The sequence below is a fragment of the Brachycentrus maculatus genome, unplaced genomic scaffold (assembly GCF_059751285.1).
Source record: "Brachycentrus maculatus isolate JH-2025_06_01 unplaced genomic scaffold, ASM5975128v1 h1tg000696l, whole genome shotgun sequence".
Taxonomy (NCBI): domain Eukaryota; kingdom Metazoa; phylum Arthropoda; class Insecta; order Trichoptera; family Brachycentridae; genus Brachycentrus; species Brachycentrus maculatus.
Window position 1 is genome coordinate 749901 of NW_028281428.1, and position 22145 is coordinate 772045.

The 22145-nt window shown below is 34.0% G+C and overlaps 1 protein-coding gene across 1 annotated transcript; it reads right to left on the reverse strand.

Moving 5' to 3' along the window:
- Positions 1 to 469: 469 nt before the first annotated feature.
- On the reverse strand, positions 470 to 22145 carry LOC148300542 (tetraspanin-9-like). The gene is made up of 6 exons (XM_088274630.1): positions 21838 to 22145; positions 4654 to 4743; positions 3541 to 3732; positions 2505 to 2762; positions 1319 to 1450; positions 470 to 1145 (listed from the first exon to the last, which is right to left on the reverse strand). Exons 2-6 carry the CDS (start codon positions 4729 to 4731, stop codon positions 1098 to 1100), a joined length of 708 nt encoding a protein of 235 aa, XP_088130756.1. The 5' UTR covers positions 4732 to 4743; positions 21838 to 22145; the 3' UTR covers positions 470 to 1097.

The following is a 22145-nucleotide window of genomic DNA, read 5'->3' on the forward strand; positions in this document are numbered from 1 at the left end:
TTCAAACCTCTGTGAATTAAAAATGAAATATAAAAAACATAAACAATTACAAATTTTAATTAGTGGGTAAAATTTTCTGAAACATGAATGTTCTGTGAAATTGCAAATTATCAGAAAAATGCTAAAATAATCAATTGTGCTTATTAATGCCTCAACATCAAAAAATATCCATAAAGTGAAAAATAAGCATCGCAAAAATTTCCAGCTAAAACAATATACTTGTATGTACATATATATTATTCTAACACATGGTAACAAATATAACTATCTTCCTAGCGAATCACTTACAGTTTTTTTAATATAAAAAGCAGAATGTTACGAAAATAGCAAATAATTTAATATTCTTAAAAAATTCTCTTTATTGAATAGTTTTTATATTTATAATTAGTCTAAATGATTTGCTTAAAGATTGCAATGTTTATCGACCAATTGGTAGCTAATTTTCATGAGTAATTACATCTTTTTATTAAAAATACTACAAATATTTATATTTTTGCACTGGCTGACTAATTTTGGACTTTATACAACAAACCTATTGAAAAATCATCGATGTTGGGAAGCATTTTCACTATTTAAGTAAAAGTAAAGTATCTGCCCAACAGTTCCATTTTTACTTGTTGCAAAGGTAACGCAATTATCGCACAACCTTCATGTTCACACATTCAACATCAATCGTGAAATCTAGATATATCACTTTATCAAAACCCTTCTCAACTTGTGTATAAGGAATAAAAGACATTTGATCTATGTAACTTATTAGAAATGTGTTTTTAATGCCACTCGTATTTACAGCTTTAACCCTATTAGCGTTTGAAAAATATGCTGAAAGCTTTAATTGCTTTTTTAAAAATTAGTTTTATTTTACACATTTTGCAAACTTTTTCTATGGTTATGAGAGTTTACACACACTACGATTATGTATCGCACAATATGATAACATGTCATAGACAAAATGCGTAACTTCAAGCAGTGAGAAACATTCTCACAAAGGTACATAATATTTGAATTTGTTCAAGGTACTTAAATATTTCCTCTTCTATTCCTTTGTAATCTTGAGATCTGGATCCAACAACACTTTATATTGAATATTAGTGTGTTCACTCTATCTTCATGAACAATACACACGAAAAGATGAGCCCGAATACCTGAAAATATAATAAATATATTGAAAAATCTACACTAATAAACTGGTCTGATATGAAATTTTCAAACAGTATGTCAAAAAAAATAAAATTCATTATTCTTTGAGAAAAAATATACAATTTTTCATGCTGATTTGGAGAACAGTCGAAAATGCAATTTTAATTCATGATATTACCATTAACAAAGCAACAATTACTCCAGCGGTGCCGAGGATAGTTCCATTTTCTCTCATAAAAATAATTCCCTTCTTCAGACACCCTTCTCTGTAGATTGTCACTTCAGACTGGACCTCTGTGCAAGGAAGTTTCTGGAAAAGGGGAGTTTTGTTATTCCAAATTGAAATAAAGGAATGTTGGATTACATCTCATCACCTACTTAATAATACATATTGTGCTTGACTTGACACTTTGTATGCCAGTGCCCTGCTCTCAGCAGCCATGATTGCGTGATGGTAACAATAAATGTCATAGGTTAAAAAATACTAAAATATCTCTCATAAAACACCCTACATTTTCACCAATACAATCTATAAAGCTTCTATGTAGACTGAGTACGATTGAAGAAATCGTTCCGAACACACCCAATGTGGCATAAAAATTCGGATAATAAATGAATACGTATCAATACGTGAGCAGCCACCTGAGCAGATCACAAACACATTGTTTGCGGAAAACGCTTAAAAGTGTCATTTACATACTGTTGGTAGAGAGCAGAAGATGCTTAAAAGCATATTTGTTTACTTTTATTTATTTGTTTACTTTTGGTGGAGCGCAAGAGACGCCAAAAAACATTGTGCAGATCGGAATTGGGTTTGCGGTTACTTATGATTAGTATACTGAGGGTTGGGCGGCAGACTGTCTAATTATAAATAACCGCTTAACAGCAATGTGTTGAAAAAGAAAGTACATTCAATTTAACACACTATGGTCCGGAAAGGTATTACTACACGTTCGGTTGATTGATGCTTAAGGACGGGAAGAGTATTTTTTACCTTCTGCGCCGGCTTCATTTCAAAGTCAGAAAAGAAGAAATTACATATTTATTGTTTTTATAAGAATATTATGTACCAATCTCTTTGTTAAGGTCTTAACTATATGTACATAATTATCAAATCCCGTCGCTGCAGGCATAAAAAACACCCGTCCGAAATGTGTTAATGCCAAAAGCCTTAGTTTAACTGAATTAAAGGGAGTGTTCCTTACACAATGAAGAGAAGCACGGTGATAGAGCTCCTTATATATATATTTTTTTTAAGGAGTAACCCGCAAAGCGTCTATTTTAGACCCTTGTCTGCTGGTAGTATAGTAAGGATAGGAAAGGTATATTCCAAAACAATGCACCGTTAAGTGCGGATGACTCACCCGGCCCCCGTACTCCACCTCCTTGCAGCAGGAGGGCGGGATCTTGTCCTGCCAGTCGCGGTAGTCGTGCACGCCGCAGCACATGAGGCGCTGCTGCGTGAGGTCCCAGGAGCGGCTCACCTCCTCCCGGTTGCCATACCAGCGCAGCGAGGCCTGCATCTCCTGCTCCATGGAAGTGCGCACCTTCTCGCGGAACACGTAGCCCAGGATGCCCCCCACCAGCATAGTCACAAACAGGATGAACACCAGAATGTTGTACTGAAAATTCAACAACACCTAATTTATATCTCTATTTTTACTACGGGGTCGGGTATCAGTAATAATAACTTGTAATTAGGATGCATTCAGTTTATTTAACAGGTCGCTATGACAGTACAAGGACAAGTGTGTGCAGTCTCCTTGGTGTTAATCTCATAAGGGTTGGGTCTAATAACATAAACATTCCCCGCACACACCCCTGCCCTGCCCGTAGTGGGCGCCCAGGGTCATAGTTCAAGTTGTTAGAATTGTTGCGCTGTAACTATTTTAATAATCGTTTGCGGGAAACGCTTGAAAGCGTCTTTTACATACAGTTGGTAGAGAGCGGAAGACGCTTTTAAGCGCTCTATTTGCTTACTTTTGGTAGAGTGCGAGATGCCAAAAAACATTGTACAGATTAGAATTGACCTTGTTACCGACTCCTTCATTCATGAATCTAAAGCACAAGACTGATCACCGTGCCTCCATATAATCATCATTTGGTTAACACTGCGTCAATTTTATGTGGTGCTCTATGCACCATTGGATCACTTCACAAAAATATCCTTGTTGTTTCATAAATAAACCCTTGTAATTAAAAGTAAACAATGCAACCTCTGACTATAAGAGGCAATGAACATAATTTGTGAAATTCGTTATCTAAATTAAACATGTTTTACCATACATAGAAAGTCTACAATTTCTACCATGCATCAATATCACATTATATTTGACTTTTAAGTACATAGCACTGTGCTTCATTTGTCACATTTATTATGTTAATATTTAAAATGATTACCGATAATAACAAGCATTTAACTTCCTTGGCAGCTCCCATGCACCCAAAGAACGAGATGATAGTGATCAGTGCTCCGGTGGCTGTTAGGACGTATATGGATCCTTGGAAGAGATTAGTTCCCAGTAAATCATTTATGTATGTTCTGTCAATCAGCATCCATAGCCCAACAGCCAACACCACTAGTCCTCCAATCTGCAAACATAAAAAACGTCAGTGCCTACTGCTGGTAAATGTTGATACTGGATGAAAGAAAAGTATAATAAAAGGGTTGATTATTCTAGTACATGAGAGTATCAAATTTTTAACATTTGAAATGCCAAAACTATAATTTTACAATTTAGGAATTCACAAAAAAAACATTTGATAATTTATGTATTTAAATAATATGTAAAATGTATTTAGTTTATTTTAGTTTTTGATTTGATGATGGGTTCCATAGTTAAAGCATTTTTAATATAGCTCTTGATTGAGGTCATCGGTGACCCCCATGGCGTTTAACGTGTTAACCCTATTACTGTTAATAACTGATGAGTTTTGATAAAGATTTTATTTGCATAAAAGAAAAAAAAATCATTTCTGATAATGATATAATGCATTACAAGGCATTTATTGTCATTTTTTTCCAGTTTTCTTATGTTTTTATTGAATGTTTTAACTAAGAGAAATTTTAAACACTTTTAAAACTGATCTTAGACTTAGAGGTTTTCCATCTAATATTTCTATCCCATAACTCCATTATAATCTACTACTACTCCCGTTACTATAGTAAAATCAGTTTGAGATGTTTCTTCGCCAATGTGCCTGTATTATGTACGGGCAAATCCACAAAAGCCTATCGCAAAGGATTAAAGGGATAATCTACAAAGCATTTATCTTAGGGGCTTGTTTACTTGTTTACAAGATATTAAGGATAGGGAATGCTGATACGAAAAATCACAAATACCCAGACCAATTGAAAATAAATAGTTCTTGAATTCGTTTTGCAATTGGCCGGGATCGATCCCGCGATGGCCATCATGCAGTCGAGCCTCTAGCCAATTACGCCACGGGGGCCTGTCAAAACAACATAAGTATAAGTATATATTAAATGAACATAAGTAATAAGATACTCACAAATGTCAAAAAGTTGGCGATAAAGAGTCCATACTTCATACACCGCCCGCAGCCGTCCATTTCTTGTCCAAATCCCATTGTGAGGATTTACTAAAACAAAGATACCTTTTTAGTTTAATACAAGTTATTATATATGTTTTATCCTCCTCTGTAGAGTAGTGGTTAGCACATTTGGCTATCATGCTGAAGGCCCCGTGTTCGATTCCCAGGAATCGTCAAATTAAACATATATTTTTTCACTCTTATAATAATGAAATAATCCCTGGACTGGTACCTGAAGCGCGGGGCTGATCATCTTGCCTTCATATAATAAACGGTCGAATAAACAACATTGCATCAATTCGATGCAGTGCCCTATGCACCATTAGGTGCAGATAAGGGTCAGTAAGTAAGTTTAGTAAGTTGGACCATTTCCAAGGGATCAAAGTCAGGATAAAAATGGCAAAAAACTGCAGGACTCATCATGTTGCCTTCATATAGTATACGATCTATTTAACATCGCATCAAGTCGATGCAGTGCCCTATGCAAAATTGGGTGTTGATAAGGGTCAGCAGTAGTAGTTACGTTTAAATTTTCAAAAAAAAATAATGTTTGATTTTTCAAAGATTTTGAATCGACTAGTTTCTGTTGATTCACGTGCATAAAATGGCTGGTTTGTTATAAATATCATATCATCATATTTTAATAAAAAAAATTAATAACAATCGTTACGAACTTGAATTCGCGAGTGCGTTTATTCCCAAAATGAAACAACGGGTCCTTGGCAGTAAAAAAAAAAACAAAGTTGTTAAACCGGTTTGTGTGATAAAAATAGTCGGATCGCCAAAACTGGACGCAAAGTTAAAAATTTTACGAACTCAGCGACGAAAAACTAACTGGTTTATGGAACGTTTTGACGATTCGACGTTTATTATTGTATATGTTTTGAATATTGAAAGCTTTGTGGATCATATTGATATATTATTTTGAGAAATAAACAGACTTTGTTTTTTATCCACTCACATTTCTTCAACCAACTAGTTTCGGCAACAACCTGTTGCCGTCTTCAGGGTTTAATTTATGAATATTTATATTATATATATTTAAAAATAAAAGATGTCCCGGTATACAACTCACTGGTGTGTCAGAAATATTGTTAAGAACCTCACATATCTTCTTAAAAATAAATCAAAGCAGTAGTTTTCTTCATCTTCTTCAAAACCTCATCTGCGTATGCGATGGTGCATAGGGCACTGCATCTCATATAAACGCAGTGTTGTCTCGATCGTTACACACAAAGGAAAGGTGATCAGTCCTCCGCTTCAGGTACAAGTCCAGGTTAATGTTGAATAAATATTAGAGTGGAAAAATCTCTTTTATTTTATTTTTTGACATCTCATCAAAGATGAAGAAGAATATGGAAGTCTGGGCATTTACGGGGCCGACGACTGTCATAGGCTGGTTTAAGTGATCATTTTACACACGTGTAACATTCACCAATTCTACCCATTATTGACAACCAAACTACTCAAATTCTTGGAAGTTCTATATATGTATGAACTTATATTATATATGCAATTAAACTTTTATTTATTCACAAAAAGTACAAGTAGCTACCTATATATTCGTACGTAAAAGTCACTGTATACATACATACCATACATTTAGTCACACGTTTGAAGTAATTAAAGTTCGCTACTAAAATAGTACAGAGATAATAAAAAAAAGGTTTTCATATTACACCCAAATTTTCATGTAAATTTTATGTTTCTTCTGACATTTTAGTGTCAAATTAAAAGTGGGAAATGTGATAAAATGATTAGTAGTGTGAACTATGAACTCATCTCCTTAAATTTAAGCAAGTACTTTGCAGGGCCGGATCTGTACACGAAGTTGACAAGTAATAATTTTTTTTAATGTATATTCGAAGCCTTAAATCTAATACGAAACAAGGATAATACAAAATATATTTTACATGCATCTATATTCGCAAATCCTGTAAATAATTGACCCGATGACGAAAACACCAGTAAAAAAGATATTAAGGCCCAGTATTCGATAAATCGTAACTTAATTTTCCTTAAATCCAGGTAACATTTGACGTAATTGATTTTATTCTTAAAACACTGTTTTTGTATTGAAAAAATAAGTTTTTCTTCGAAATAAATACATGGTTTTGAAAAAAGTTAATAAGAGGTAAGTAGTTACAAATATTACAAAAATATTTTTCAATTTACATTCTAAAAAAACAAAAACAGAAAATCCAATTAATAAAACCTAAAAAAAAATTGGCGTGTAGTGACGTCTGGCTTTCAGCGCAGCCGAACGCTTTCTGAATTCTATTCTTGAGATAATCAATACTTCGAAACTGGTAGACATTATAACGAAGTTATAATATCTACCGGTTTCGAAGCTAACCGCTTCTTTATCAAGACTGATTAATAATTCTTGATAAAGAAGCAGTTAGCTTCGTAACCGGTAGACATTCTAATTAAGTTATAATAAAATATTTATAGTGGTTTTAAAACAAAGTTACATTTTAATAATTATATTTTTTTTCTTGTCAGACAAATGTCACAACCGATTCGGTTCTGGTAGAAACACACCTTAAAACACATTTGAAAGTGACAAAATTAGTAGCCCACTTCGTTTATTGCGTGGAAAATTATGCTAAGTAACATTTTGACCACGCTATACCCGGGGGGACTCAATACCTACCTTCGTACGACACGATATAAAAACTACTCTTCGTATATTATGTTATTCCGGTCAAAATTATTTAAGAAGAAATTACCGAGATCAGAAATTACCACATCATTTCCCCGAATGCTACGTAGTTATAAGAACTAGTGTAGTGATAGTTAAGTACATAAATGTTAGGTAAGTTAGTATACCATATATCTAGTTCATAAGTCAACTAGTACCCTATATTAATTCACAAGTCAAATCATATAGGTACCTAAGTAACTTCAATTATAAGTAATGGATCTTTGTCAGACGGGAGGAATATCTTATTTAACATACTCAACTTATAAAGGATTGTATTAGACTCGTGTTGTGTTTATAACAGCCGATATAATCAATATTTTCATTCATCATTTTCTTTTGGAACATCCGCCTTCGAAAAAATGTTATTTTCGGAAGTTGGCAATAAATGACGCCACAGAAACGATGGAGTTATTATTATGATACGTCTATGGTTTATGTTTATTTATTTCTTAAATGTATTATATTATTTAAATGTTTTATTTTTTCTAAATGTGTGTTTTCTTCTAACCCCAATCCGCCCCTAATGGTACATAGGGCACTGCATCATATCGACGCAGTTTTTATCATAAGTTTTTTAATCACGAGAAGGCAAGGTGACCAGTCCAACATGCCTTCACATAATTAACAATTTAGTATTACAAATTAATTCTTGTACATTAAAACAGTATTATAATTAAATATATAAAAATATTACACATTCCAGATTGTTATACGAGTCGCATTTCCCTTGCAGCGAATAAGCACACTTAAAGGTGAAACGGTAAAGATATCCATCCCTGAAGATGACAAGGCCCTTGTAGAAACCGGTTGGAGAAAAGCACAAAAAATAAAGGTGGTTAAAAACAATGTTTTAGTTTTATTTTATAATGTTTTAAAGCGTGTTACTTCAGACCCCGGTTTCCCCTGCGTACGCGCGTACCTACATACATCATATGCACGCCGCGTACATACATCATGTGCACGTGAAGAAATAAGAAAGCTATGACACACCAAACACACCAAGATCTGGTGCGATAATATGATGACATCCAATTGCTTGCGCGAGATTTCACTTTCGATGAAGGCCTATAGATACCGGGTGTCATTAGCTTTTTTGCACACAGTATTTCTCACAATATATGAATTTTGTTTGTCCATAAAATAATAAGAAAAACTATGATAAAAAAAAAACTAATTCTTCTTCTCCGTCTTATTCCTCATTGCTGAGGGTTGTGACCCTTGCAGAAGCAATGACTCTTCTCCAGTTATCCCTTGACTGCGCTGCACGTAGCGCTCCAACCACTGAGGTGCCTGCTGCTGCCTTAATTTGATTGGTCCATCATCGTGTGGGGATGTTCCTCTCCCTCTCTTTCCCTCCAGGCTACCGATCACAACTAGTCGTTCCAGGCTATCCTCATTGCCACGCGCAACGTGTCCCTTTGGACTCTCCAGTTCTTTAACTGGAGAATCCGTCGGGTACAGACATTGGCCAGAGTCAATGTATGAGGAGATGCATGAATGTGTAAGAGACGAAGATTGTTTGCAAAGATAGATTGGTGTAACGTTCTATTCTCTCTGCCTACCACTGCGAGGAAGTGGCGTCATGGTTAGATGTTTTTTTTCGATCATCAATTTTCATTAATTATTTTCTACATCACTGTCGACAACCGGTTTCAAAACCCCAAAGTCGTTACAAACAAAAGTCCAAAAGCAACGCTTAAGTCATCTAAAGTACATAGTTAAACTATATAATATTCTGAATATTATTAATATTTAAAGCATTTACTTTGTGATTGGTCAACTTCACACTGTATTTCCAGCCCAGGATGATATCAAATAAATATGAATGGACTGAAGTTTTTTTATTTATTTATTTCATCTAGGTTAATACATCCAATGGATAATTACAATTGCATTTAACCCGAACAATATCTTGGATAGCGTGATCGGGTGGGAAATAAATATATATATATTTTATTTAAATTGACTCATGAGTTGGCTGTCTCACGATTCGAGGTCATTTTTAACGGGAAATTTTGCAAAGGAAGTTATTAAAATTATAAATGAAAGAATATTATTTTGTATTGTATGGTAAATATTACAAAGGAAATCCTTTGGCAATCAATTAACTTTGCTTAGATAAGGTTTCCGCCATCTTTGTATTGAGATCATGGTCGAAAGATTGTGACGTCGGAAAATTGAGAAAATTGTTTATTTAATTAAATTAGGTTTAAAAATAGAATTAAATATTTTTAAATTAACATTAACTGATGAAAAAAACAGCACTGTGAACAGGTAAGAGGCATTTGAAATGTGGCTACATTGTACAATGCTACGCATTCCATGGACCTATATGGTCGACAGAAGACAGATCTCCTGGCTCCGGAATATACGAGATTGGACAGGTATCAGAACTGTCGAGGCGTTGTTTAGAGCTGCCCAAGCAAGGACAATTATGCTCAAGTGATAGTCGACGTCAGAGAGACCTGACATGACACACACACAGAAGAAGACAGACGAAAAAAATAGATTTCAAACGAAAGCGCGAAAAGGAGGCAAAACGGAGAATGGTTTGTTTTTGATCGGTTGTCACTTGATATTAAAATATTGAAGCGTAATATATTTGATAGGATACAGATGACGTACGTAAGGAGCTCATAGTGTATTACATTACGGCTTTATTAAAAAAATTTAGCAGAACTATTATTTATTGATTTGGCATTAAGTTTATGGAATAAAGTGAGAACTTAAATATATATTTTTTAGAAACACATAAGACCACTTTTGAGTTTATCAATTTAAACACGACTAGCTTCGAAAACTATAGATGTTTTCATCAACGGGTGAAAATACAAACTGAATGACCAGAAATAGTGGGACAGATACTTTTGATTAATAGGACAACAATATAGCAGCATCTACTAGGATATTCGAGGTTGCATATCCGTGCTCGTGTAAGTCCCCTTAGGGCAAAAATATTATTCTCACTTAAGTATGTGTAAAAGAGTTTTCAATCTGTGTCCAGAGCGAGAAGGTATTAGAAATTTAGCGACTACTTGATTTGGTTTCTGGTATTTGCGTAGGTAGGTATTCTGTCTGGTTAAAAGCAGTTTGTAAACGTAATAAATTTATAGTGTACTTTATATTCCTGTATAACTATTCTGTTACTTATAGTATACGGTGCAGGTACAAATATTTGCAATGGAATTTGAAACTAAGAGTTAGATTGTATAACACCGAGAAAGTATAACTTGTTCACAAGATACAGGCAGTTGTGGTTTCGCAGAAAGACGTGTTAACACTACGCATATTATACAATAATATTTAAGCTTTATTTAGAATCATGCTGGTGTATTAAACGAGAATCCAATAGCGAAATTTCGTCCATAAAAACAATCGACAACGGAATATGAAAGAAATTGAAATATGAAACAGAAACGGAATAATAAAATAATAAAAAAACTAATATCAATCCTTTTTTACTCGCACCGAATATTTATTATTTTTTAACATTATGTACTTATTTTGTGGATAATGGGAGCAGGTTATAAGCTTTATTGCGAAATACTCAAAGTTCCTTTAACCAAACGTGACATGGTTTTATTTTATGTGTTGTTGCGACTTTAATCATGTGGTTCTATGAATGTTTTCTTGTAGTGTGCTTGTACTAGTGCTTTGTGTGCCGTTTAGCTATGAGGTGTTTTCTTGTGATTTCCTTGAGTCATTTTCAAATGCATCTTCTTCGTAGGTTACAATTTGTGTGATGAATGGTTTGCTTCTTTCGTGGTCAGTCTCCACGCGTTTCTATCCTCCGCTCGCCTCTTCAACTCGGCGTATCCACTACAACGCATGGTGGAGATAATTTGGTCCATGTAGGTTAAGCGGTTCGTCCTCTGTAGTTTGTGCCTTCGCACATGCCTTCCGCAGTCGTATGAAACAGGCCTGGGTGTCTTATGTTATGGCCTATCTATTGGGCTCGCTGTTATGTTACTTTATTTGGTAGGAATCTAGACTCCCCAGCCCTGTTTAGTACCTCATTGTTCTCTACATTTTCCGACCAATGAAGCCCCAACATGCGCCTGCAGCACCACATCTCAAACACCTCCAGCCGAACCCGTTCTATACTCCACGTTTCGCTTCCATACAAAAATATGTAAATGCGTATGTAAGAATTTTTTACTACTTATGCTTTATAAATGAAAAAAAATAGCAAATAAACAAAACATTTCTTTCGTGTTTAACATTATTCAGGTCTTGACTCGTACCCTACAAACAAAACGAAAACGAACTCGATTGCGCAATTCTTTGTTAGTGCTTGTAATTATTGTGTACTCAGCACGAGGTGCTTATTCTGGTTCCTCGTTAGACAAGACACCCGCCTTTATGGTCCAGCTACACATTACACACACTGTTTATGTTCTAAAAAGAAGCTTCAGAATACCGCGGCAGCTGAGAGCGAGGAAGTCCGAGAGCGAAACGTCAGAGCCAGGTGAAAGTGACAACAAGGCCAGCCCAGAAGTGGGTCACGAGGGTATCACCAACTGCAGTACTATCAATGTGCTATAATATTTTTAGAGTAAACCGTTAAATTAAGTATTCCATTCGAACAATACAACAGGTCACCATGTTTCAGTTAAAGTTTTAGACCAAGGTTGACAACCACATAACCCAAACATCGGAAAGTTATATTTCGATCACTCCTTTCAGCAACGTCATAAATCAAAAATCGTCAATTTTCAGTTGTGCATGTTTTCGGAATGCCCAGAAAATGTACTATATCCCAGCGAAAGCGGCATATTTTTAACTTAATATTTACTCGCTACAGGGCAGAAAGTGTTGTTTTTGCATTTTGAAGAAAAGGTATTCTGTAATTATATTTTTTTAATAAACTAAATATTTTTCAAATGGAGAAAAAACATTCAGTTCAGTTCAAACAAAAAGTTCAATAAATAGCTTGATATTTATTTTTAATACATTGTATTATATTTTTAAACTTTAAAAACGTTCTCCTGAAAAATCTAGTTTTTTTATTTATGACGTTCTTGAAAGGAGTGAGCGATATATATTTATGCCTAAGCATCACGGCTGTCCAAACTTAAAACACAGTAAGGGACATTTTTTTTGTAGTACGTTTTTTTTGCATTTTTGGACTAAGTAGAATCTACTTAGTCCAAAAATGCAAAAAAAAGTTCTACAAAAAATATGTCCCTTACTGTGTTTTGAGTTTGGACAGCTGATCATTCTTATTGGAGTAAATCTTTGACTGCGACATCTATATTGAAACTAATAAGTTAGTAGAAGCCTTAAATTATAAATAAAACACTTGTTTTTTACCGCATGAGTATTATATTTTTTTCGACTGGTTTCGGAATCTACAGATGCTTCCATCTACGGGTTAATATTTGAAACTAGTATCAAAATATAATACTGAAGGGATTAAAACAAATGTTTTATTTATAATTTGTGAATGCCGAACCTACAGAAACCTTCATAAAATGTACGTAATATTCTATTCCAAATCATTTTACATGCTAGGAGACGCCTGGAAATATCATTTTAATTTTATTATCTTAGTTTATCACAATGCTCTAATTGTGATTGTGCATTTTTTTTATTCGTAAATGCTAGATTTGCTCCATGAGTTTATATTTTTATTTATATGAATTAAGCAGTCTCCAAAAAAATGTGGAGTGAAATTTTGTGTCATTAAAAAAAATCTATGCTGTATTCTAATGAGATATAAATAATACATCGTACTTAAATGTTGACTAACCCTGCTGTATAATAGTATGTAGATGTTCATAGTGACCAATGTTGTCGCATATTTTTTGGTTAGCCTGGATCTGAATTGATACTAAGGTCTGCATTGAAGTCGTGTTGATTATTTTTTTATAAGATATGTTGATGGCCATCCGAGTTGGAAGAACTGATGAGAACTTCCGAGAAAGATAAAATACAATTATAAATTTTATATGGACGAATATAAATACAAATAATTATTGTGTTATGTTATGATTTAGCGTATTTCTAACTGAATGAACAAAAAGAAAATGGCGACTAGGCCATTTCTTGAAATAATTTACAATTCTATTGCTTGTACAGATTCATTAATGATTCAATAAAAAATTGTAAATATTTACAATAAGTATTAATAAAGAAGATTTTCTTACATCAGAAATAATATTTTTACTCTTGAATCTAGCAAAAAATAGAGAATATAACTTCACATTTACTTTCCCTATCCTTATTATCCTACCTCCAGACGAGCTTCTAAGAATAGGGGCTTTGCAGGTTATTAATTTTTTAAAACACATAAGTATTAACCTAAAGGTAGAGTATCTAACGAAAATGGGCTATGTAAAATATTGAAAATTAGTGTTTTATTGCAATATAGTTTTTTTTTCAAAAATGACATAGAATATCGCCAACTTGCATTATTAATTTGCATACTTCGTTGGTATTTTTCCGTTGGTGGTTTTCTGTTGCTGGCATTATTAGTGTATTGTTCGAGACTTGAGTATTCTTCCGTGAGCTGCATAGTAAGTGCAATAGGGTACCTATAGTCCTATAACATCACATGCCGTACATGTTTTCTTATAATCACGCAGTACAACAATCTCGCGTCACTCCGAGTAATGGCAGGCAGGTAATGAGTTATCTCATAGGAAAATAAAACTACGAGTGAGTCAATCAATTGAAGAGAAACAGTTATTAACAAAGTTAGGTAACCCGGTAGATGTTTAGAATATAGATGCTGATGTACACAGATAGGTACTACAATAACGAGGTACATACCTACCTATCTTCACTGTACTAGACGAAGGAATGCCTTCCGGTGACTTGCCGCAATACCAAGGAAAATTATCTATTTTTAAAATGAAACTTCTTAGGCCGCGATTCGATAATCGGTAATTGGACGAGAATTGAGAGTGAAATTTCAAGGACGCGTCACGTTTATTAACACTAGGTACACGGCACTTGTCAAATCGGTAGATTTCTTATTTGCTTTGTTAAATCTTACGCAACAGACAAAAAATAATCTGATTTCTTCAAATGATTTTTCATAACGGATCAGTGAAAATATATTCACAATTTTTTATTTTCCGAAACTTTGGAATTTTTTCAATAATTTTGTTGCTATATACCTACCTATCTTTTTGAATAATTATTCTAAGGGGGAGTTTACGATTGTTTACCAGTACATCCGATTCAGCAAGCGACCGGCTACGCGAGAAATCACGCGTGTGGTCTGCGCTAATGTTTTTGATTCTTGATTTTTTTTGTCGAAATTTTTTTTTTTTTTAATATATATTTTTTCAAATACAATATATTTTTTTTAAACTCCTTATCTTTCAATAATTGTTCTTTTCAAAACCGTATATTTATTTCGAAGAAAAACTTTCTTTTTTTTTCAATAACAAAACGGGGTTTTAAGAAAAAAAATTCAATTACGATTACTGGTTCTTAACCATTTGCATTCAGAATTATGACTCGATCGGTTTATTATTTTTATTAAATTGGAATTAACAATAGAAACGGAAACATTCCTCGGACACCATTTTTATGAATGCACGTGTGTACTTTGGTATTGTACAATTATGGTATAATGACGTGCTACAAAAGTACATACATACTTATGGTAAACCTAAAGTCTGTCCACTGACAAAGGCTTTGTTAGGCCGGCTGTGTGAAATTGTACACAAAAGTTCCTACACTTTCCTATTGTTCTAAGCTTAAAGTAACCAAAGAAGTGCGCCGAGGTATCCATTTGCTAAAAACCAACTTAAAAACCGAGTGTCGGTTCTGGATGGGCAAACACAAATAGTACCGAAAGAGAAAATGTGCTATCTGAATGAGACCCAAATATTTATGTAAATTTGTAAACGAAATTACATTATTGTGCAATCCCAGTGTGAGCGAGTGAATGACATTCTTCGAGTTTTTGTCATCATTTTGAAGAACGAGCAAAGCGTAGGATAATTGGTTGAATGGGAAATAATGGGAAAAATAGAAGAGAATAGACGACCAAGAGAGAGCATCTAAAAAACACTCGGCTTTGGAGAGTGATGGAAACTGCTGCAAAAACAAGAGCCTAGCTCTTAAATTTAATCATAATATAATTTATTCATTCGGCATTAACTTTATGGAATGACACGTTGATTTTTTAAAAATTTAACACTTGTATAATACTACTTAATGTTCACCTCCATAGCGTAGTGGTTAGTGCGCTAGGCTACCATGCTGGAGATCCCGGGATCGATTCCCAAGAGGGTCAAAATTAATATTAGTTATTTTTCAGTCTAATATTTATTTTAATATGACTCTGAACTGGTACCTGAAGCGGAAGGCTGGTCACTTTTCCTTCGTGTATTTAATGATCCAGATAACACTGCTTCTATACGATGCAGTGCCCTATGCACCATTGGGTGCAGATAAGGGTTAGAAGGGATAATACTACTTAATGAGTTTTATTTCATTACACACGACTATTTTCGAAACATACAGACGTTTTAATCTACGGGTGAAAAGTAAAACAGTTTAAAACAGTTTTAGTTTTAGGATTCACCTGTGGATGAAACATCTGTAGTTTTCGAAACGTGTGCAATGAAATAAAACTCATTATGAGATATTATACAAATGTTTTTTTTAATTAATCATAATAGTTGTATTCTCTCTGCCTACCCCTGCAGAAAAGCGGTTAGATTGTTAGTTAGTTTTTTTATAGATTATTTCGTATCGTCGTATTTATACTGTTTTTGTTTAGTATTTAATAAGTTTTTAAAGCAACTACAGTAATTTATTTGAAAAATAATTTATATTTTTGTATCAATCTCTAGAAGAAACGTGCTTTAAAAAATTCTAGGTACCTACGCTAATAGCAGCGCGTAACTCTACTTGACATGATAGATATGATACAAAATTATGTACATCAGTCTTTTTATACTAATCATATTAATTATATTTTAAGTACAATGAATAAATGTAATACAATGAACGCTCTTGGAAGCGTCCTTCGGGCGAGTAAAAGATCACATCAAAGGCAATTTGTTCAGGATTTAAAATTTCGTTCATTCGGATAGTCGAGATTACGAAAATACTCGAAAAGTAAATGCTCGCAATTTGTTATAATGTGACCGTGACGGTACTAAAGCCTCTCGGCGGCGTATTTCCAGACCGCCACTTTCCAAGGCAATTCGTGTAAACGTACGAACAGACGTACGAGTATGTAAAGGTCTTGGTCATCTGTTTGATTATTCTATTCTTTGATTATTATTATCTGTAAATGTCTTTGCACTATTCCGTGTCTGTCTGCTGTGCTGGTCGGGATTGTGGGCGTCTGTGTACCGGCCAGCGTCGGGTCGGAGTCGGATCTAGCTGACTAATCGAACTAAATACTAATCCCTTTCACTGCCTGTACCGGGGTACCGGGGTAACCGGGGTTCTAGAAAATTTGGTGACGGATTTACAAACTTGTATTTATTTAGATTGGCAGTGACAGGTATATTGAAAGCTTTTAAATGTAAATTCACAGTAAAATCGGGATACAATTTTATATTGTTTCACATTTTCAATAAATTTCGCAACTTTGCTTTTAAAAAAATGCTTAGCAAGAGCAGATCTGTCAGGAAGCCTAGATGCTTCTGTATCAGATCTGGGCATGAGGTGGGACAGCTTTCAATAATAATCTGTCTGATTCTTAGTCATCTCATAATAAATTGTAACACTTGTTCGTCAGCTATAAAAATGATTCATGTCGTTAAGTCATTGCGCATCTATTTGCCTACATTTATAAGTCTATTCTATTAAGGTTGTTGACAAACATATTTAGCATAACGAAAAACAGTAAAAAAATGCAACCCTGTTATTCCATATAATAATACAACAAAAACGAAACAGCTATTACAAATTTTGTTTTATTTGACCATGAATCATCCATGAAACCTAGTTGCTGGTCAAATAAAATAAAACAAATGATAAAAGAGTTTCTGCTCAATAAAAAGCTTCTTTTCATCTCACCAATAGATGTCTCTAGTAAAGTTCTAGTGATCCAAGAATAATGTTTCAAAATTGGTTCATATATATAGAACTTCCAAGAATTTGAGTAGTGTGGTTGTCAATAATGGGTAGAATTGGTGAATGTTACACGTGCGTAAAGTGATCACTTAAACCAGCCTATGACGGTCGTCAGCCCCGTAAATGCCCAGACTTCCATATTCTTCTTCATCTTTAATGACATGTCAAAAAATAATACGAAAATAAAATAAAAATGGAAATACCTATTTAGTTGTTGTTTTATTTTATATATAAAATATTTTTACTTGTAAAACATTGTTTTGATAACCATTCAAGTTACATTGTTGCCTCTTGTTATATATGGTAAATCAATTCACTAATCGAGAATTTAGATACAAAAAAAACGCTTGTGACTACGAGTTTATTTATGTAAACGTGACTGTTGATGTAAACATGAGTTCATGTATGTGTAATGATGTAAACATGAATTTATGAACATAAACCGACCAGTCTGATGATGTCGGTAACGATGAAACCCGGTCACTGGTCATTTATTTTATTATAAACATGACTAGTTTCGAGAACTACTGATGTTATCATCAACAGGTGAAAATACAACTAAAGCAATAAATAATTTAGGGTGTAAAAGAAAAACTAGTCGTGTTTTTATTAATAAACTCTAAAAGTGGTTTTTCCACAAAGTTAATGCCACATCAATAAATACATAGTATAATTATTGAGTAAATCAACAAAATTTGACACCATTACGTATATAGTCCGTCCCTGTACAATAGCGCATGCATACCAAATTATTAATCTGACGTCATTATGACGTAAAATAGGGTTAATTTTTCAAATTACAAAGAGATAGTTAACACTTGACGCTCCGCGATGGGCGGTGGCTGGCTTCCTGCACGAGCGGCGTCGGTTTTAAAAACATTACGTGTCCGAATGAACCTTGGTCATACGCTGTTTTATTATCGAATAATTCAGGCTGCATACAGAAATATGAATCCGCTCGGAGAGCCAAGGCTGTCAACGTACGAACGTACACAATATGCCGCAATAGATCGGCCATTTAACCTTCGTAATGTTGCAATCATTGCAGATCACCGGCATTATTAGGCACGAGTATGTAGGTCGGACAATACGGATAGCCAAATTCTTTACCGATGACTGAAAATATCGACAACATGAAAAATATTGTTATTTCGATTTTGCATTAGTATCCATCCACTGCATGTGGGTCCGCCTCCATAGTGTAGTGGTTAGCGCATCTGACTGCCGTGCTGGAGGTCCCGGGTTCGATTTCCAGGGGGGTCAAATAAATATGGGTGGTTTTCTCTTTCATATTCATTTAATATCACCCTGGACTGGTATCTGAAGCGCAGGGTATTACCTTGCCTTCGTGCATTTAACGATCACGATAACACTGCGTCGATATGATGCAGTGCCCTATGCACCATCGGGTGCGGATGAGGGTTTGAAGAATGAATAACTAGAAGCGTGTGTGTGCTGATTTGCACTATTTACTATGGAGTTCCATGAAAAATTATTATGGCCATCACCTCAAATAAAAGCTCGGATAGCGAATGACGGCTGTATTTTTTCGTAAGAAAATTTTCCGCTACAAATCGCACTGTCAACATTTAAACATCCCTGAAATACTGCGCCCTATTCCGATGTCATTCGGTCCTACCGCGGCGCCATTTTACGAAATGTCCATTGGGTATACAGGTTTTTCACAACAAATTGGACATTTAAACCAAGTTGAATGCCTAACAAATCAAGAGCGTAGAATAAGCTCATTTAGCTATTAAAACCAATAAGTTAAATCAACCACTAATTTTCAGTGCGTAAACATACAATATTCTTCTTTGAAAGAAGCTGGTAATGTGATTTGGTAATCCAAACATACCCATTGTAAATATTCGTATGGAAAAAATAACGTAGGTAGATACTTGTTAGTCCGCGTAGAACAAAGTGTTGGAAAATAGGTCAGAATAGGATTTCTAGTACCTACTATAAAAAGTAGGACATGAAGTATCGATCTAATAGCAAGTAACAGGAAACAACTAAAACAACGATAAATTTATGTTTCTAAACAAGATTAAAAAGTAAAAATTTTGTTTTTAAGAAAACTTGTTAAAAATTTTTAATTGCAAAAAATCTCTGTGATCCATCAACATTAAATATTTCCTATTAACTTCTTCCATGTAGCAATACTTTTACGTGAGACAAGAATATCGATATAGAATATTGTGTTAACGGTGCTTTTTTTGTAGACGCTAAAAGAAAAAAAAACAGTGGCGAAACGTTTTTTTTCAAAATCTTTCAATTTTCAACTGGGTTTTTATTGCCCGCCTCTGTAGTGTAATTAATGATTTGTGCGTTTGGCTACCAGGCTGTATTTTTTCACTCTTATTTGACGTTACCTGGACTGGTATATGTAGCGCAGGACTGATCACCTTGCCTTCATATAATTAACGATTAACTTAACATTACATCAATTTGATGCAGTGCCCTATGCACCATTAGGTACGGATGAGGGTCGGTAGTATTAGTGGTAATTTTGATAAATTTTATCAAATGTCACAAATATTCCTCCCGTTTTTCCAACAAAAAAGTACACAAAAAAATAAATAAATAAAACATTCCCAAAAAAAGGATTGAAAAAACGGATTGGATGGTAGCAAAAATGCATTACATTTTAGGCATTATAAATATGCAAATATTAAGACTTAGTTTTTAGCCAACCATTTTTTTAGACTTTTAGCGTTTAGTGTTGCATTTATGCACAGGTGTACAGTACCACCTGATGGCATTGAACTGTTAATCTGAAACCGAATATACCAATTTCACTTCGGTACATGGGGATTGCATTGCGCACCAAAATAATTTATCAAATACATTTTTTTATTTGGATAACAAAAACAGCGTCTTTTACACTATGCCCTCTTAAACTGCATTCAGAGAGATGATCTGAATTTGAAACGACAACGGAAGAAAAAATCAGTTTATTACACTCAATCTCGGTAAGTTTGAATACTTTTCGTATACCTTTTGCAATTAAATCTTCATGACGATTGTCTACATCTGAGAGGAGTGGAATACACCGTATTTGAATGGATACATATGACATAAATTAAGAAACTATCGAAAGAAAAATGGGAACGGAATAGCGAGAAGGAAAATAATAATTAGCAGCAATGGCTGTACTCGAGGTTGCATATCTTTACTCGTACTATTTATGTATTGATTTATAAACTTTTGTTTGCACTTTGCGCCTCATAATTTCATGGTACATCCATTCATTAATACATATGTAAACATAAACAAACAATCCTACATATGCATAACCTGGCGTGGGACAGATTATGCCTATGGTTTACCCCCTTATAACGTTGAGATAGGTACCGCGGTATCGGAGGGAACTTTATATGGGGTTAATGTTTTTAAATTGTATTTTAATTTTAAATTACTTTTTCAATTATTTCCGCTGGTTAAAATGTACAATTACAATTTAAAACATTAACCCCTTATAACGTTCCTTTAGATAACGCGGTACACCTATGTCAACGTTATAGGGGGGGGGTTGACTGTAATACAATATACACTAAGGTAGTAATAATCAGACCGGATGCAAAAGAAGATAAATAAAAAATGTTACAACAAAAGTAAGAACATCAAAGGTGGCTAGTGTAACTTTGATATCGCTTATTTGTTCGAGTCCCTTAAAGTCTGCAGTTCTAAAATTAGCGAAGACGTATTTATCACTACCCGCAAATCAAATTTCAATTTTCTTACTTTTTTTTTTTAATTCTGATAAAATTTTCGTAGTTATGATATAGGAATCGAAAAATATCACCAATTCTGTCTCGTTTTCTACCCAACCCAAAACAAAAGAAATCGGACTTGGCAAATGATTTAAAAAAAAATAATTTATAAAATCGATGCCATAAATAAAATTGGAACGTGTATATCGCAATTGATAATTGAGTATTCTTTTCAACGGCTAATAATGATTTTTATTAATATTAATTTTATTAAGGGGATAAAATTTGTCAAACAAAATATTTCATCTTTGTTCCCAGGAGTTTAAAGTTACCCAGATTGATAGTATTTTTTGCAATCTTTGTATACCTATACCTGTATGTTAAAAATTATTACATACAAATACACTCACGTGCTGTATATTTTAACATCTCATCTGTCTTTCAAGTTTCTTTAAGATGAATCATTTCTCAAGGTTTCCCTTTCAATACAATTTTGCTCGATCCTAACGAAAAATGTCTTATTCTACGAATACCTCGAAAATTGTAAAATCGCGGTGACTTCAATATCCAATAATTAAAATTAACACTTTTGTATTCGAAATATTAATAAATCGATTAGTTAAGATGCTTATATATAGAACTATGCATAAACTGGCAGAAACTCACCATAGAATAAACAAGATCCTTGCAAAACCTTTTGGGCGATCAAATTCAAGCAATTTATCACATAAATTGTTGAATTTAATCACGAATCAATCAATCAAATACGTTAGAAAATGTTTTTTTAATGGTAACACTTTTAAACTATGATGTTTAAAAATAATTTTAAAAAACGATAATAATTCCACTCGATATTTAAAACTCGCAGAGAATCGCGCGACACCCCGACGAGAAGTTCACAAACACACTGAAAACAGAAACGCAACCGCAAGAATAAGTACTACCTGTTTGTAGATGTGATTCCTACCTACTAC

Excerpts from the sequence above, each read along its gene's own strand:
- LOC148300542 (XM_088274630.1), bottom strand. The coding sequence starts at position 4,731 with ATGGGATTTGGACAAGAAATGGACGGCTGCGGGCGGTGTATGAAGTAT. Across the intron at positions 3,733-4,653 it reads TCGCCAACTTTTTGACATTT|ATTGGAGGACTAGTGGTGTT; the intron begins GTGAGTATCTTA and ends TTATGTTTGCAG. Across the intron at positions 2,763-3,540 it reads TTAAATGCTTGTTATTATCG|TACAACATTCTGGTGTTCAT; the intron begins GTAATCATTTTA and ends TTGAATTTTCAG.